The 17,726-nt window shown below is 39.9% G+C and overlaps 1 protein-coding gene across 1 annotated transcript in view; it reads right to left on the bottom strand.

The window, feature by feature from the left end:
* TPO (thyroid peroxidase) overlaps positions 1-17,726 on the bottom strand; it is a 157,457-nt gene that overhangs the window by 78,021 nt on the left and 61,710 nt on the right. Inside the window, exon 7 of the mRNA XM_077151718.1 lies at positions 12,737-13,255. Coding sequence (XP_077007833.1) covers positions 12,737-13,255 — 519 coding nt within the window. The remainder of the gene's footprint in view (positions 1-12,736; positions 13,256-17,726) is intronic.

Genomic DNA, 17,726 nt, shown 5'->3' with positions numbered 1-17,726 from the left:
AAATACAAGAGCTTTTGAACAGGGTCTGATGGGCAGTAAAACCCAGGGCACCAATGAGGAGTTAAGACCAGAGGAAAGGGGAAGAAGACATTCTTGAACAACCCTGGGGAGATGAGACTTCATCTCGAAGGGAGGGGAGCGGGCACCAAATTAAGGGAACAAAGGAGCACCAACCCTTTCAAATCAAATCTTAATAGCTTTTGGCATTTCTAGAACACGATGGCAAATGTCAGACATATCCTCAAAGACCCATCAGAAGCAGGGCTTTGGGCAGGGGAGGCCAAATCAGGGCAGGCCATGTAAAACTTGGCTGACATATAAGAAATACAGATTTACAAACAGGGCTGTTGTGTAGTTTCAGAGGTAAGAAAAAATTTCCATCGAGAATTATCTACTCACCTATACCTCTCACTTCATCTATGAGAAATGCAGTAATACTTTAACTTAAATAGATAAATCAGAATTCTAATAAGGAATCCTGGTATAAGTGACTCAGGACTCAAACAAATAACTTCTAATCCTATCCCTGCTACTTCCTAGCTGGGTCACTCTGTGTAACTTGATTAACCCTCCTGAGCCACTGTTTTCTTACGTGGAAAAGCCTCTTTCATAGAGTTTTTGTTAGAATAAAAAACTATATAATAAGTACACACACATATAATGCATTTGTATATGACAGATAATATATGTTAGTTAACTCGCCTTCTCTCCCATGTTTAAAGGATATGATATCCAAAATATTGGCACTCATATATTAAAATCTGAGCATTGAGTAAGATCCTTGGATTCTTTTCTTTTCTTTCCTCTTCTGAATTGACCCCATCAACCATATTTAAGGTCTTTGTAAGAGTCACTGAAATTCAGAGGGGGAAAGGGGATAAAGGAATCGTTTCCATTAGAAATTGAATTTCTGCTGTGAATTTTATGAGTCTAAATTTGTACATTTTTTGAGATGCCCTGTAACAATGCATTGCATTATCTAAAATGAAAGTACAGATTTTCATAATCAAGTGATGAAAAAAAAAAAAAGAAAGAAAAGGAAGGCATACTATATGCTAATTTGACCAGGTCTCTGTTAACATAGTTTTCCTGCCCAGCACTAAAACTTGGTAAGGTCTCCCCGCCAACCCCCACCATGGATGTTCGGAAAGTCTTTTTACAAACTTAGCTACCGACTCATATTGTCAGGGCAGAAACGTGGTGGCACCTCAAAGGCACCACCCCAGAAGTCCTTCCCCCCTGTGCCTTATGGGTCAGCATAGGGCAGACAGTGAGCCATGGAGCCTGGCCGGCATGGAGAGCTCCTCCCGGCTCTGGAATTTGTTTACTTTCGTGTGAAACAAAGACAATACTAGCCAATTCTTAAAGTTTTTGTCAGGATTAAATCAAAGAACAGCATATGCTAAAGTGCTCTGTCAATGGTAAATTATGATATAATTACAGGGTCTTGTAATTATTATTTGACACATGGGTCCCGGAAGAATTATGCAGAAGGAGTCTGTTTTTAGACTTAACATTTCAGCTTTATAAATCAGTGTCAATTGTTTTTGTTTTTAAAGAGAATATTTTGGTCAGTAAGCTGCATCAAAATGAGGGATAAACCAACAGGGATGATTCTCTCCTAGAAATGAGTGAACACAAATCACTCAGGCACCTTGTATTTTAGCTTATTAGTTTACAAAGGTGAAAAACTAATGCTTTTGAATGGTTTAAAAAATCTCTCAAAACAAAACAAACAAAAAAAAACAAACAAAAAAACCTAAAAAATCTCAAATCTTATTGGGGGTGCAAGGGTAGTTCAGTGGTAGAATTCTCACCTGCCATGCGGAGACCCGGGTTCGATTCCCGGTCCATACACTTCCACACACACACAGACACACACACAAACAAGCAAAATGAAGACCAAACAAATAAAAATTCAAAAATTCAACAAATGGTGCTGCAATAACAGGATACTCAGAGGGAAAACAGTAATGAAAGGTGACCCCGCCATACAGCATACAAAAAAAACCTCAAATATTAATGAAATATTTAAAATATTTTCCTCACAAATGAAAAAAATCAGCTTCCTAAATGCATAAATTGATGCATTAAAGATGTACTGAGTAATGAAAAGAATTTTTGTTGCCTTTCCTCCTCCAGCTGAAGGAACAAATCCTATCCCCTTGCTGTACATACTTTCACCTTCAAAACCTGGACATACAGTGAATGAAAGGGCCTATCTAAATGGTTCTAAACTGATGTTTCAATTTCTGTGCTGGTTCATCGATCAGTAAGAAGTCACCATGTTAAAAATCAGCATCAGAGAGCATGGTTATGATTTTAAAATGCAGCACAGGCTCTCGATCTCAGATACAATTTAAAAGAGCATAGTTCTTAGACCACAAATATATCAAACAGGCTTATTCTGTGATAATAAGGTTAATGTGGCTTTTCACATTCAGAACGTGTGCAGCAACCTGTGTTCCCTTTAATATTCTTCTTTGATTTCTTCTCACTAGAACAGAAGAGAAATGGTCTTGCTCTTTTCAGCCTAGGGACATGAGAAAACTGTAAATTTAAGAGTGAACTACTTTAATGACAACTCTTCCTTTCTCCTTTATCTAAAGTTAAATTTGTGATCCCAGAGGATGGCAACCAAAACAGGGTGACAAAGGAAACCCTGAAAGCCTTTGCTGTTAAAGTTTGACATAGCTTTTCTAATTCCCAAAGTCAGCTACTTACAAATAGCATTTCATATAATCCATCCCATCTTCAGTGTTTGACCTTGTCAGAGATCTGAAAGATGCACTTTTCCGTCTTCACCACTTTCACCACAATCTGGTTAGAAATGCCAATTGTCAGATATTACCCTGTGATGGTTGTTAGTTCATGTGTCAACTTAGCCAGGTGGTGGTGCTCAGTTTGGTCCAGCAAGCACTGGCTTAACCATTACTGTGAGGACACTTCGTGGACTTGAATCATCAGTCAGTTGATTGCATCTATGGCTGATGACATCTATGATCAACTAAGGGGAGCATCTTCTGCAATAAGAGAGGTTTAATCCAATCAGCTGAAGGCTTTTAAGGGAGAGGTGACCACTTCAGCACTCAGAAGAGAAAACTTTCGTCTGTACTTCAGCCAACCAGCCTCTCCTGGAGAATTCATCAGAAACCTTCATTGGAGTTGCCAGTTTGCAGTCTGCCGTCTGGAATTTGGACTTGTGTATCCCTGAAGTTGCATGAGACATTTTTATAAAATCTCATACTATTAACAGATATCTCCTTTTCGTTCTATTTCCCTAGAGAACCCTGACTAATACATACTCTAAAATACACAGAAACTCTCCCACAGCTGGCCATCAAGGCAGAGGCCCTAGCACCATTTGTTCTAACCATTAGAGGATTAAAGATGTGAATTATCCAAGTGGTTCTTCTGAATTATCTTTGAAATTCTGAAAATCCCTCATGGTAATTTCTTATCTCATTCAGCTGGGGGGAAATGGCTGCTGTGAATTAATGGGACTGGGATAGAAATAATAATGTCAAAACTGGAAATGGTCTGAAGCAGCTCACTGCTCTTATCGCCTCCCTGTCATACTCACCCAGTTTCTGAAAACGGTGTTGGGAGAAGTTTCCTTCTTCTGCCTTGGTACTCTTGTTAGGTCCCAGCTTTTGAAGGTGTTCTTTCACCTTGCCTTTTCTCACACAGATCTTTTGATTCCATGCCGTTCTTACCTTCCTCTCCCTGTCAAGTGGTCTGACACTTTGCCATGGTCTCTGCTGTCCTTCATGACCCAGAAACATGGGTCAGGCCTGTCCAGTCACATCCTCACCATTCTGACTGTGAAGGTGGTGTTTACCCCATGGATTAGGTTTCCTAATTATGTTAGCCTGGAATCTGACCACGGACATATCCACCAGTCCTCCTTGGCTTTCCAGCATCCTGCCTGCACCGCCAGACCGTATTGGTCTGTCATAGTCATCAACACACAGATGGTGGAGTAGAGAAAAAGCATAGGAGTCCAGGATGACTGAAGAAGGTCAACATCACAGTAGGGAGGAGATGCTTTAGAGAGTGTCTAAGCAGGTGACTTGTAGTTAACTGCATTTTTTTTTTTCTTGGAAGGAGGCTGCTTTGAAAGGCTCTGAACCATGCTGATTATGGTGCAGACTCAATATTTTGTGTTGAGGTCATAAAAGACCTTTCTTAATCCATTATTTTTTTCCTTCCTCCCTTCTTCCTTCTTTTCCTTTCCTCCCTCCCTTCCTTCTTCCCTCCCCTCCTCCCTTCCCTTCTTGATGCCTGACTTAATTGCAAACAAATTTCTTTGTTTCTCCTTAGTATAAAAGCTTCAGTGCCTTCCTTATGGAAAGTGGACTCTGAGCTCCTTATGGAGAAGGACCCTGTGCTCTGTACCCTCTTCTCTATATGCATGTACCTTGTACACACCTGGCACATGGTGGATACCCAGTGGAGTTTTCTTATTGAATGATAAATTCTAATCCTCTTAAAAAATCACAAATATGTCTTAGAGAAATCTAATACACAAACCACCCTAAACTATTAAGACAGAAAATCAGGGCATGATGTCACTCGGATAAATTTTTGCCAAGAAAAGAAAAATACTCTATTGATAATAACTGAAAAAAGTGTGACAGTGAGGTTTCTTCAGCAAAAACACATTCTTTGTACTCAATTTAATTACAAAAATAATTATAGGAAAAAGTCACAATACACTGCAATGGCAGCCTCACAGAAATATATGAATATATGAGATGAGTGAATTTAATACATATTTGTAATTCTGTTGATAGAAATAATTGAGGTATTTTTTTCTAAACTCTTTCTGCCTTTTTTCTTCATTAATTTTTCATCCAAATAATATTGTCACAGCTATTGTATCTATAATAAGTGCCAGACACGATTTCAAGTGCTTTATGTCTAGTCTTTATAATGCTCACAAAATCTTACAAGATAGCTAGTAGTAAGTTCATCTTCTTGATGAATTAACTAAGATACAAAGAGGCCACCTTGCCCAAAGCCATACAGCTAGTAAGTGGTGGAGCCAGACCTGGTATCCAGGACCAGCTACCTCTAAAGCCCAAGTCCTTTCAATGGCAGCATGACATACAACAACTAGATGCAATTAAGGCCAAAAAGCTATGTTAATTGGGAGTTTGAATAAATCCCATGTATAAACTCTGCTTTCTACAGGCTTACTACCCCTCTGCTGCTGAATGTGCCCTTATCAGGAAGCTGGCAAGGTCTCATAAAGCTCCAGGTGGCTCCCAGCCACCTCTGTGATGGGCCTCATGACCATAAACCAGTCACCAACAGTGGCCCAGCTTCTTCTTCCTTCCCTTTCAGAGCTCACTTTCCCCCAAGAATGAATGTGAGGTCAGTTAAGGTTTTCTCAACATCCCTCTTCCTTTTAGTTATGGTGTACATAACAGATGGTGTCACAGAGGAAGTACAATTGAACTGAACTTTGGCGTCAGAATGGAATGTCATCACCAAGGAAGGGGTTAGGTAGGTATTCCAAAGGCTCACAACAGCAAAGTGCAGTTAGAGCAGCATGGAGGAGCTTCAAGGAAGATTCTGGGAATGGGAAATGAATCCAATGACTAGACCAGTGGTTTGTAAATCTACTGACGATCAGTATCAATGGGGTAGGCTCTAAAAATGCAGCTTCAGACCTTTACACTGGACTGAGCATGATCTACTGCTTTGTACTGATCCTACTGAGGCACATTACATTGGACACTACAATACATAAAGATATCAACAGGATTTCTTTGAAAGAAAGATATTTTGGGGAAACATCAAATAACACAGTGTGTACAATTTACATTAGCAAATGCTCTGAGAAACTCTGAATAAAGGCAACACTTTCATTTTGTTAAATTCAGAGTACCCCATATTTCCAAAGGTTTAGGGTGTGTCCTTTTGTGTGGATGTGTTTGTGTGTGTGTGTTTGTACTGATCATGTAATAACATAAAATAACGGGATTTGGAAAATAGTTTGGGAAATAGCTTGTGGGAAGTCACACAGAACTGCTGAAATGGTTAGCAGGGGAATGGCATGCATTGTTCTTTTTGTAAAGATGATGGAGGAGTGGAGAACTGTTAAGAGATTACTGCGACAGTCCAAGAGAGACAAAGCAGAAAGGTACAGTCATTGTAAATCAACAGTTGAGAAATGTTAATTCAGTCAAATGTACCCTCTTCTCCGTATAAACCTCTTGACTCCTGATCTTTTCTCAATATCACCACCTTGCTCCACATAGAAAAGATGTCACTCAACATTTTCACAAATACCCAATTAGTCAAAATTAGAAACTGTCTTTGTTATATACCCTAGGAACAAGGATTTTGCAGTGTCTGTTGAGGAGCTCTCTCAGAAGGGAAGTGAGGAAAAGAAGGCTGAGTAGGGGAGTAAACTAAGAGATGTGGTGTCTGCATCTGTCTAGCTTTTATTCATTCCTGCAGACAGGTCAGGAGCACAAACTGTACCACAGATTTGGTTCAGCCTTGAGGCAAGGGGGGCTTGCTTTTGCCTTGTCAGTCATTGGTCAAGGTCTGCCCCAGAAAGGTGGGAAACCCCACAGCTACTCTCTAGGGAAGGAGGCAACAATGGGATTGTTTCAACCAACATTTAAAGCCACTAAGGATGGCGAGAGTGCCCGTAAATGGAGATCCGATGGGATACTTAAAGGCCCACTATAAAAACTGTCCATTCTTAAATTTCTCGAGCAATTGGGTAAACAGCACTCTTTTATCAATCACTCTTTCTCTTTCTCTCTTGTGGAGAAGTAACCCATCTGGCAAAGACTTGTCAGATGCTTCAAATATCATCAGCTAATAAGGGCCCCGTCTTATTAGCTGAGGATGCAGGGGGCACTGTCTGGGGAGTTTATCTTCCTCATTCACACATAGGAGAAGTAGTTTATTACACTGGTGATCAAGCCTTGTTTCTATAGAAGAAATCCTAATTAAAGCATTTGTTGGCCCCTGCGGATCTGGGAAAATAAGGCTGTTCACCAAGGAATTTGGTCCTTCAACATCTGATAGTTAAGGAGAAAGAGATTGTAAGTATACCACATCCCAACCAGTTGTTTAGAAGGTCTATCCTTTCAACCCCTTCAGACTCACAAACTTGTTTTCTGGATTGCAGACTCTGACTTGATAGAGTTGATAACATTTCTTTTCTATTCTATACCACATACCTAGGCTGGATACTTCTTTATTTCTTATTTTTTACAGTTCATAGGACACACATGGTCTTGTCAATATGAACATCTGATTCTATATTCTTGTGTTACAGTAAAGAATAGGCTAATACTATGAATGTTATAAAAGGGAAAACTGCAGTTGTTCTATCACAGGATATATGGTTTATGGACTATGAAAGCCTGTTGGGATCTTAAACCAGAAAGGGATTATTTTACTGAGCCTTCCTATATGCCAGTCACCTCAAGGGATACAGCATGGAGATTATGTCTACCTTCAAGGCAATGAGCACATTAAGAGACCAAGGTAAAAAGATGTAAGAGTAGAAGACCATCTATCCTAGGGGCCAAAGCATTGATACCTCCATCAGTCTTCTGTATAAGAAAGCAGAAGAGCACATACTCTCAGGAAAGTGTGATGGAGACATTGCTTTGATGAGTGTAGAATTGAGGTCAGGTAGAAAACAGAGATGGAAAAACGTACTTTCTTGCCCTGACTGTGGTCTGCCAACTTGGTTTGTTGACTGAGAACATCCGGAGCAGAAAGGCCTAACCCTTTGTGCATTAGCTTGGCCTCTGCACTTGTTGGGGAGAGGCTGTATTAGTTTCTTGGGTGTTAAAACAAATACCACACAATGTGTTGCTGCAACAACAAGAATTATTGGCCCATGGTTTCAGAAGCTAAAAGGCTTGCTTCTTCCCAGGGTAGGTTTTTCTGGCTGACCAGCAATATTTGCAGTCCTTTGGCTTTTCTATCACATGACAATGCACATGGCAGTGTCTTCTTTCTCTTTCAGGTTCCATTGACTTCCAGCTTCTGGCTGTTTCCAGTAGCTTCTCTCCCTCTATGTCTTTTGCTTAAAAGGACTTAGAAGGGCCTTAATTATATTGTATTAAGGCCAACGCTCATTCAAGAGGACCATCTTCAAAGGTCTTATGTACAAATTGAGTTCACATCCATAGGACCAGGGGTTGGGACCTGAGCATGCCTTTTCTGGGGGCCATGATTCAGTATCCAACAGTCCACCCTCTAGATCCCAAAAGACATGTTTTTTCCACATGCAAAATACATTTGTTCCATCACCACATCCCCAAAGCATTAAGTCATTTCAATAATGATGCTAAGTACAAAGTCTCATAAAAATCAGTTATGGGTGTGTTCTGCCTGGGGTAAAATTCCTCTGTCTGTGGACCCAAAAAACCTAGAAAACAAGGTATCTTCTTCCAAAATACAATAGTAGGACAGCCATGGAATAATCATTTCCATTCCAGAAGGAAAACCTGGATAGAAAACAGGAATCATGGGTCCCAAACAAGTCTGAAGCTTATCAGGGAAAACTCTATTAGATTTCAAGGTCATAAGGTCATCAGTGGATGATGTTTTGTCCCCCAGGTCTGATAGAGTGGTAGCCTCATCCCTTCTAAACACTTGTGCAGTGACCATGCTCTCCTGAACACTGGTGTATAAGGCTCCACCCTGAGCATTAGGATGGCAGCCAGGATCTCCTTGAATGTTGAGACACAGTCCTCACCATCTTCAAGCAATGGGTGGTGGCACTCATTCCCCCAGGGTACAAAACCTGTCCCTTCCAAGGGCTATGGCCCTTGGTCAGCCCATTTTGAGCAGGGGGACACATCAACCATTTCCATGCATGTGGGCAAGCCTGCTCTCTGGGTCTGAGGATATCTTTTAGGCTTAGACATTTGTTCCATGGTTCATTCTTCCTTCAATTCACCTCTTCTCTGTCCCTTTAAGTCCAGGCTGACAGTGATTCTGCTTATACAAGTTTTGCAAACACCTCGTTGGCTTTGTGCAGTTCTGGGAAATCTGAACCATAAAACAACAGAGCTTTCCAAAGAGCCTTCCTGGAAAACTGTATTTCCAATCCTTAGTTCCTTTGAAATGGCTCACAGGGTACATGTTCAGCTACATCTTCTTTAGGGTTATTCAGTTAAACCTCCACGTGAAGCCCTGTCCTCTGGGAATTCACTTCTTGAAAGCTCCAGAAAGTCGCTAATAAAGATGCTTCTGGTGCTATCCTCAGAATAAACTCTCTGAATAGGTTGAGAATTTTCAAAATCATCACATTGTTGTTTTTTGTTGGTTTTGTGTGTGTGTGTGTGTGTGTGTGTGTGTGTGTGTGTGTGTGCTTAACAGTTCAATTTCAGTTTATCTCTTTCTTCTCTCATTTCTTTATAAGCTACAAGGAGAAACCAGATGGTACCTCCACACTTTGCTTGGAAATATTCCCAGCTAACTATTCACTTTCATTGCTTTCAATTTCTGCTTTCCACCTAGCATTAGACCACAATTTTGACAAAATTTCTGCCACTTTCCTCCAGTTTCCAATTACACATTCATCATTTCTTTCTGCAGTCTTATCAGAAGTATCTTTAACATCCATATTTCTACATAAAATGTCTTCATAGCAATCTAGGCTTTAAGTTTCTATCAGAAACTTAAAACTCTTCCAGCCTCTACTCATAACCCAAATACAAATTTTTTCAATATTTTTAGGAACCTGTCATAGCAGTAATGTACTGCTATATACCCCAGCACCATAGACCGTTTGTGTTTCTGGCTGCTAAAACAAACACCATACAACAGGTTGGCTTAACAATGGGAATTTGTTGCATCATGGTTTCATAGGCTAGAAGCCTTGTTCTTCCTAGTTCGTCATCTTCTGGCTGGCCAGCAATCTTTGGGGTTCCTTGGCTTTTCTGTCACATGTCATTGTACCTGGCAATGCTTTCATTGCTATTCTGGGTTCTAATGACTGCCAGTTTCTGGTTGCTCCCCGTGCCTTTTTGGGTGTGCAATTTCCTTTGCTTATAAAACTCCAACCATACTGGATTAAGGTCCACCCTCAATCAGTTTGGACACATCTTGACTAATAACATCTTCAAAGATCCTATTTACAAATGGGTTCACACTCACAGGATGAGTTGGAACCTGAACATGTCTTTAGTGGGGAACACAAATCAATCACCAACTGGGAGTGACTTTTTTTTTTAAATTCCCCTGACATTTCTTTGAATTATCTATTCTTTTCAGAAGGAGAGAGATTCAGATCATAAAGTTACCACACTGTGAGTCAATAAAACCAGAGAACGTAGAATGACTGTCTTTCCTGGTCACCATGGATCTTTCAAATATAGTTCAAAGTCTCAGCAGTGGTTTTATTGACACATTAAATGGAACTTCATATTATTTTAAGGTTTCAAAGGTATTTGTAAAAAGCACCAAGGAGGAGCTATGGAGTGAAAAAATACAAAAAGAAATTTGAAAATAAAATGTAAAACCAAGAGGAAAAGACTGAACATTTACTAAAGTAGAAAACACAGAAAATGGATTGAGGAAGGTAAATGCAAAATATCAAAGAGCTCTTTGCCTGTTGATTTTGTGGTTATTATTTTAAATATTGAGAATAAACCAGGTGTTATTATTTCCATATTAGTTGGGATTTTCAAAACTCCAGAAATAAACTAAGGCTAATTTACAAGTAGAAAACCTAATATAGGACACACGGTGAATAATTCCTACCAACAAGTTAATCACAGAAATTCACTAAGAAGAAAGACAATCAGATACATGAAAATCATAACATTTTTCTTTCTATGTAAATAGTCATTATTGATTTAAAATCCAACTGCTCTTCTTCTGTGCTACTTGGATTGGCTAATGTTCTTATTAATTTAAAGAATGCTTAAGTCAAATCCTGACTTTTGAAGAAAAATGGGACTTCTACTTCCTTCTTTCATTCATTTAACATATATTTGTGAAGCAATGCTTAGTGATAGGTATTTCTTGTGCTGAGTAAAAAGAATTAAACAAGCATACAAAAACTTTGTCCTCATGGAGCTTACATTCTAGGGGGTGGGGACACAGACAAAATATAACAAAATAAGCAAAAATACTTGACATAATAATCAGGTGGCAATAAATCAAGGAAAGAGTTTTCAAAATCACTTGGGATTTGACTTCACCGAGAAAAAGTGCAAAAGATTGTGAGGTGTTGAGAAAAAATTGAAACCATGTTTTAATATTGTTGATCTCTTGATTGATTTATACTCTACTTTTTTCCAGGAAAGAAGAAAGCTGATTACTGCTTGACAGTGACAGGGGTTGTTGATTATTTTTATGAAAGAAAGTGAGAACATTCCTGGTCACATTAAACTGTTATGATTCAAATTTATTTAAATTCCTCTTCCCAATTTTCTATGTGATCATTCTTTAAATAATTTAATAATCTTGTCTGTCTATATATATATATATATATATATATATATTAAGGAAAAGTTGAACTATTTAATGATGCATCCAGTTTACACCTAACTTCACTGTTTGATTTAATCCTCAACCACAGACTCTTCCAGCACCACACGTGCACACACACACACACACACACACACACACGGCTCATTCTTACTGATATGCACTGACATGTGTACTCGTTGCTAAAATATTGAAATACTTCTTAAGTAACTGGAGATTAGCAAGCATCCTAGTGTTGCCCCCAACCTCTCTTTAGGAACCTTCTAGGCCCCCTCACCACCCTGCAACCAAAAGGTTAATGCCTGGCATTGCAGCAGTTGGGGAGCAGGGACTTACTGGACTCCGCCCCCACCAGGTCTGGTGTCTTCTGTTCAGACTGAGTCATAATGCATCAAATATACCAGAGGGAAAAAATAAGCAGGTGTATTGGAGAAAAGCCTGTTCTATTCATATAATAGCTGTATGACCTTAGAGAAGACATTTAAATTTCATAAAACTCAACTTCCTCCTTTATAAAACAGGATTAATGTTACCTTCCCCTTTAAAGGGATAATATAAAGTGCCTCCTACAGGGTCAAAAAGGTTATAGACACATAGCAAACATTAACTATTAATACAAAATAACTCATTTCTTCTTCTTAACCTTGTGGATGATGAAAATTCAAAACTGTATTTTACAGATGTAATTTGTGCCAACATAACACACTTAATAAATGATCAACTTGAAACTCAGTCTAAGGTCCTCTGATTCAGAATTAAAATCGTACATAAAATGAGCAAGGAATTAAAGCAGACTCTTAGCTTCACTTGTAAATTCAGGTATCTCAGGCAGAACATTTTTCTCCTTTTAATTTTCTCCCTTGTTTCTAAAATAGAAAAAAATATATATCAAAATCATTGGTGTCTACCCACATCAAAGGGTTGTTGTGAGGATTCAATGAGTTAAGACCTAGATGGGCTTAGAAGGTGTCACATGAGTAAAGTCGCGAGGACGCTGTTGTTAAAACCCCAGGAAGGATAACAAAATCGGGGAGCAGCTGGGACTAAGGCACCCAGACCGAGCCCTCCAGCACGCGGCGGGAGTCAACCCTTGATGCAATGCACCATCGATTTTGCGGACACCCCATGCTTGGCGCCCGCGTTTCGCGCACACTGGGTGCAGGGCGCCCGCGATTTTGCGCACACTGGGTGCAGGGCGCCCGCGATTTTGTGCACACTGGGTGCAGGGCACCCACGATTTTGCGCGCACCTGATGAAGGGCGCCCACGATTTTGCGCGCCTCTTGGTAGACCGCGTCCGCGCTCCAGTGCGCGTTGAGAGCCTTGAGCGCAGCGGCCAGGCGGTTGTGCTCGCGTAGCCACAGCGTGTGCATGGCCGTGAGGGAGATGACCTCGCTGGCGCGGCCGTCCCCGGCCAGGAAGCACTCGATCTGGTCCGCACCGTCGGCCCCAGGCTCCTGCGCACAGGGCGAGGGCTCCCGCCGCGGCGCGAAGGGCAGGTATGCGCGGCCGCCGTCCCGGTAGCGCCCGTTGACCCTGAGCAGCCCTTCCTCGCTGGTCCAGTTCCTCAGCCTCTTTTCCAAGGCGGGAGAACTGCCGTACACGGTGGACGCGTCGAGGAACGAGGTCAATCCGTTCATCTGCTGTCTCGGGTTTGACTCGGAGAAGTTTCCAAAGACAGCTCCTTGGTCCCCGGTCCCGCAGGCGGCAGAAGAGCGGTAGAAGGGCAAACACTCGCCGTCCGTGGCCAGCGAATCGTTGACAGGGAGCTGCCGGCAAAAGGAGAAAAACAGGCTCACTTCTGGTTCTTGGGCAGCCTCTTTGAAAACAATATAAAACCTCTTGGCTCGGGATCGCCCTAGATCACCAGGGCCACCCTTCTGCCTGGGTCCAGTTTCTCTTCTGTGTTGGAGCAATTCAAGACAACCATCTCTTCCCCTACCCTTGCCTTCTCGCTCCCATTTCCTCCTAAGCTCCCAAACCTTGCTTTTGCTTAGGATGGGCCATTTGCGTGGGGAAGACAGAACCCAGAGGGATGAAAGGTACCCAGGCATCTACAGAATTCGAACTTCTCCTTGTAGTTTTCTTGGACTAATGTCTTATAGCCTATCCGCTCTAGACACATGCCTTGTCTGCTCCAGGCTCATTTTCTGACTTTCGGAAAAATTTAACTTTTCTCTTCATTTAATATGTGCTTCCTTTAGGAGAATGATGAAGAAATAGTTACATAGATTTTATGGACATCACAATTGGTGGAAAGACGTCTGGAAAAGAAGAGAGGAGGCCCTGGGCTCTGGTTCTGGCTCTGCCCTCAATCAGTCTGTTTCTTCATCTGTAACAAGGAGATCTAAAAAATATGTTCTGCCACACTCACAGGTTTCTTATGCAAAATCAAGAAAATACTGAGTGTGAAAATGCTCTATAAACTGTAAAGAGCACATGCCTGTCTCACCAGCAGCTCTTCCTTATTGCCAAATGTATTGCACTGGGCTGCTACTACCTAACCTTCACATCAGCTCTATGGAAAGGGCATTATTAGTATTATTATCTCTGTTTTATAGTTACTGCGTTTAAGATTCAGAGAAGTTAAATATCTTTCCCAATATTATTACCTCTAATTTATGCTTATGCAGTCTGAGATTTACGTACATTAAATATCTCTCCCAAAGCCACAAGCTCTTAGGGGACAGAGAACCTCCAAAAGTCTGGCTCTTAGTTACTGTTGCTTTATTATTGAAAGTGGGAAAATAGGCACAGCACTCTGCCAGGTGTAGTGGAGGTTAACCAAGAGCATGTGACCTTGGCTTAAGTTCTTAAAGACTTTCTTGTTTGGGGAAGAGCAGGCCTGGCACCTGGAATCTGTAAAGAAGAGTGTCATTGAATAAAACCAAGTGGGATCATGGATGTTACCGCTAAAAAGTGCTAGGCATTTTCAGAGGTTGACACTAGTAATTGGTTGAAATTCACAGAGCAGGTAGGACTTGAGTTCATCTTTTAGCTATCCTTGTATATTCCCTTCTTCACTGTAGACTTAACATGTTTCATCTGCATACACATACTTCTGTCTCTGCAATTCTTCACCCACTTTCATGTTGAAATATGGTTAGTTTTTACATTGTTTGCTTGTTTTTTAACCGTCTTTCTGGGAGGCACTTGAGAAGGAAAACTGTCCTCCTCATCTCGCAATGCCAGATTTCCACTGTGGTATAGCACCACTAGATAGGCACTCAGTGAGTGAGCGGTGACTTGAGTTCCAATGAGAGGTTCAGTGCAAGCAAAGGCAGAGCAATGCAGAAACTAATAAAAAGGAGACCTGAGTAGAGCAAGGCTGCAGGTGGGGAAAGGTAGAGCAGGAAATTGGAGCAAGAGGGCAAGATCAGATGCTTTAGAGCCTTGAACACCAGAACAAGGGCAGATTGCACTGTGCTCACGTAGCCCAGTGGAGTTCCTAGGATCCAAGCAGGGATACAATCCAGCTGGGGGCCAGGAACCTATTGGATGTTATTTTGTTACAAGTGGATTAGAGAGAATAAACATGAAATACGGTGGAATGTCACCAAGACTTTGGGATTTAGATATAGCAAAAGGAGTCTGAAACATCTTACTATTTGGTTCTGAATATCTAGAAAAATAGTGTCATTTATATTTGTTTATACGCCTGCCTTGTTTATAAAACTGAGCATCTTGATGCTAGGAATTGGTTTTATTTTAAATTTTTTGTCCCAGTACTAGAAAAGAGCTTGGAATAGTGTAGGAGCTCCCTCAGTGCTTGGTAGAATGAAGAAGGCAGGGGATAAGGTGTAGATTTAAAATAAACAAAATAAAGCAGGAAATACACCAGAACTGTGTGTAATTGCTCACAGACCTCTTGAGATTTTGCTACGACTAACTGACCTTATTTAATGGGCATAAGCCTTTTCTGTTGCGGCTGTTCGAACGAAAAGTTGTGGGGTTGTTTGGGAACTCCAGCAGTACATCTCCAGTTGCCCACATAATGAGCCGAGGGAGTCATGGCAGTGAGGTGCCAAGGTTTGGTGCTTTCAAAAGCTATCACTTGAGAATGTAGATGGGGGAAAAGATTTGGCATTTCATAGCATGATTTCCAGTACCAGAAAAGGATTTTTTTTTTTTTTTTTGGCCATTGATCTTATATTGCTAAATAAGTAAAGGCTGGCACTGAAAACCAGAGGGAGGCTGCTCAAGTTAGATTTCTCCATTACAGTTCTTTGTAGCAAGAGAGGTAGATAAATTCATGGAATGAATGAAATTTGGCACAGTGAAAAGAACTTATGGCAGAGGGAGAGAGAGAGGGAGATTGAGAGAGAGAGAGAGAGAGAGAGAGAGAGAGAGAGAGAGAGGGTCTTCAATTTTCCTATGTGTACGGAGACCACTTGAGCTACGCAGGATGACCTTTTAATGGGTAAAAGTAGCAAAGCAAAATCCTCCAGCACTACTTCTAGGCAGAGGTGTAGCTGTCCACCTATGCAAGTTGAAGAATGCTGAGCCCAAGGGATCCTCCTACTAATCCTGCCTCAGAAACTGATGTCCGGTCATAATTGTTGTACACAACAGAAAGTATTTCTATTAAAGTTGCTCAGGGAGACTTGCTAAGGGATTTGTGCCAAAAGGTCCGAACAGAGAAGTCTTAGAATGTGAGGGCCACTGTGGAATTGTAGTGAGGAATCTAAAATGTGTTAATTAAAATAAAGCAAAAGGAATAAAAATGCCAGGAAGTTCATGCCAGGAAGTGGTAAACTTCAACACACAACCTTCAGAGTTACACAAATTAAATAGACCCAAGTGTGGAAAAGGAGTAGATGAATTAAGTTCAATAATAAAAATGAAAATAATATTAGAAAGAATAACAAAAAGATGAGCAAAACTCCCCTAGAATAATTATTGGTACAGCAACAATTTTATCAAATTAAAATCTATCTGGAAATCAATGAAATTAAATGTCATGTTTAAAAAAAATCTAAGCATAACAGGAAAGGCCATCTTCAGAAGAAAATCTACAGTCTTTAAATTACTTTCATGAAAAAAGTAGTAACAATAACAACAACAAAGGAACTAGGTAGCTATATTAAGAATTGAGCTAGTGAACAATAATATAAACCAAAAGAAACTAAGAAAGGTAAATGAATATAAATAAAAATAAAAATTAACGCAATATAAAAAGAGACAAGAATGGTAGAAAGGAAACAAAGATCCTAAACTTCACAAGCCTGGTGAAAGGAAAAAAGAAAGAACACAAAGAAAGCAAAATTTAGAATGAGAAAAGGAGGCAGGTATAGGAGAAATTAAAATAATTTTAAGTGATCGTTACTCCCAACTTGGAAAGTATTTGAAAACAAAGAGCAAATGGAAAAGATCCTGGCCAAATAGAACTATAGAAATCATAACAAGGAGAAATGGAAAAGTCATATGGGTCAATCCTTAAAGGAGCTTGGCAAGATGATCAGAGATCCAATATTGAAGCTCTGGGACCAGATGGCAGTTCGCTTCTGAGTTCTATGAACTCTTCAAAGATAGGTAATTCCAGTGTTGTTTTTAACTATTTCAGCCACAGATAAAGATGAGAAGTGCCCCAACTCATTTAACAAAGTCAGCAAAATGTTAATAGTAGCCTGTGATAAAAAATAGTACAGACAACAGAAACTACAGATCAATTTCCCTTCTAAATAAAATTTAAAAACAGAAATAGAATAGATCAATAAATCCAAAGAGCAAAACACTATGATCAAGAGGGTTTATTCCCAGTGTTTTTCTATATTAATGAATAGATTTATATAATCCAGATATCAACAAATTAAAGGACAAAAGATAATTTCCAGTAAAAGAGTGAAAAAAAGAGTGAAATTGCTTAAATATAATGTAGAAGCAATAACAAATATTATTTTAAACACTACAATGATGAAACCATTTCAATTAAAATTAAGAAATAGTTTAAATTAATAATGTAATTAAATTTAATAATTAAGAAATGTTCATTGTCAGGAAAAACCCTAAAAAATAATAAAATCTCAGAGAAAAACTTCAATCAACACAATATTACAAATGTTAATTTCTTTTTTTTTTTTTTGTTCTCGCAAAGTACCCAGAATGGTAATAGAGAAAAACATCCCCTTTATGGTAGCAACACAATGATCAGAAACATATTTATAATGTAACCAAAAAATCACAGACTTCGTAAGAAGAAAATGATAACGCATTATTAAAGAAATAGAACATAAAGGCTGA

The sequence above is a fragment of the Tamandua tetradactyla genome, chromosome 3, assembly GCF_023851605.1.
Source record: "Tamandua tetradactyla isolate mTamTet1 chromosome 3, mTamTet1.pri, whole genome shotgun sequence".
Taxonomy (NCBI): domain Eukaryota; kingdom Metazoa; phylum Chordata; class Mammalia; order Pilosa; family Myrmecophagidae; genus Tamandua; species Tamandua tetradactyla.
Note: the sequence above shows the minus strand (reverse complement) of the source record. Positions and strands in the feature narration are given on the sequence as shown.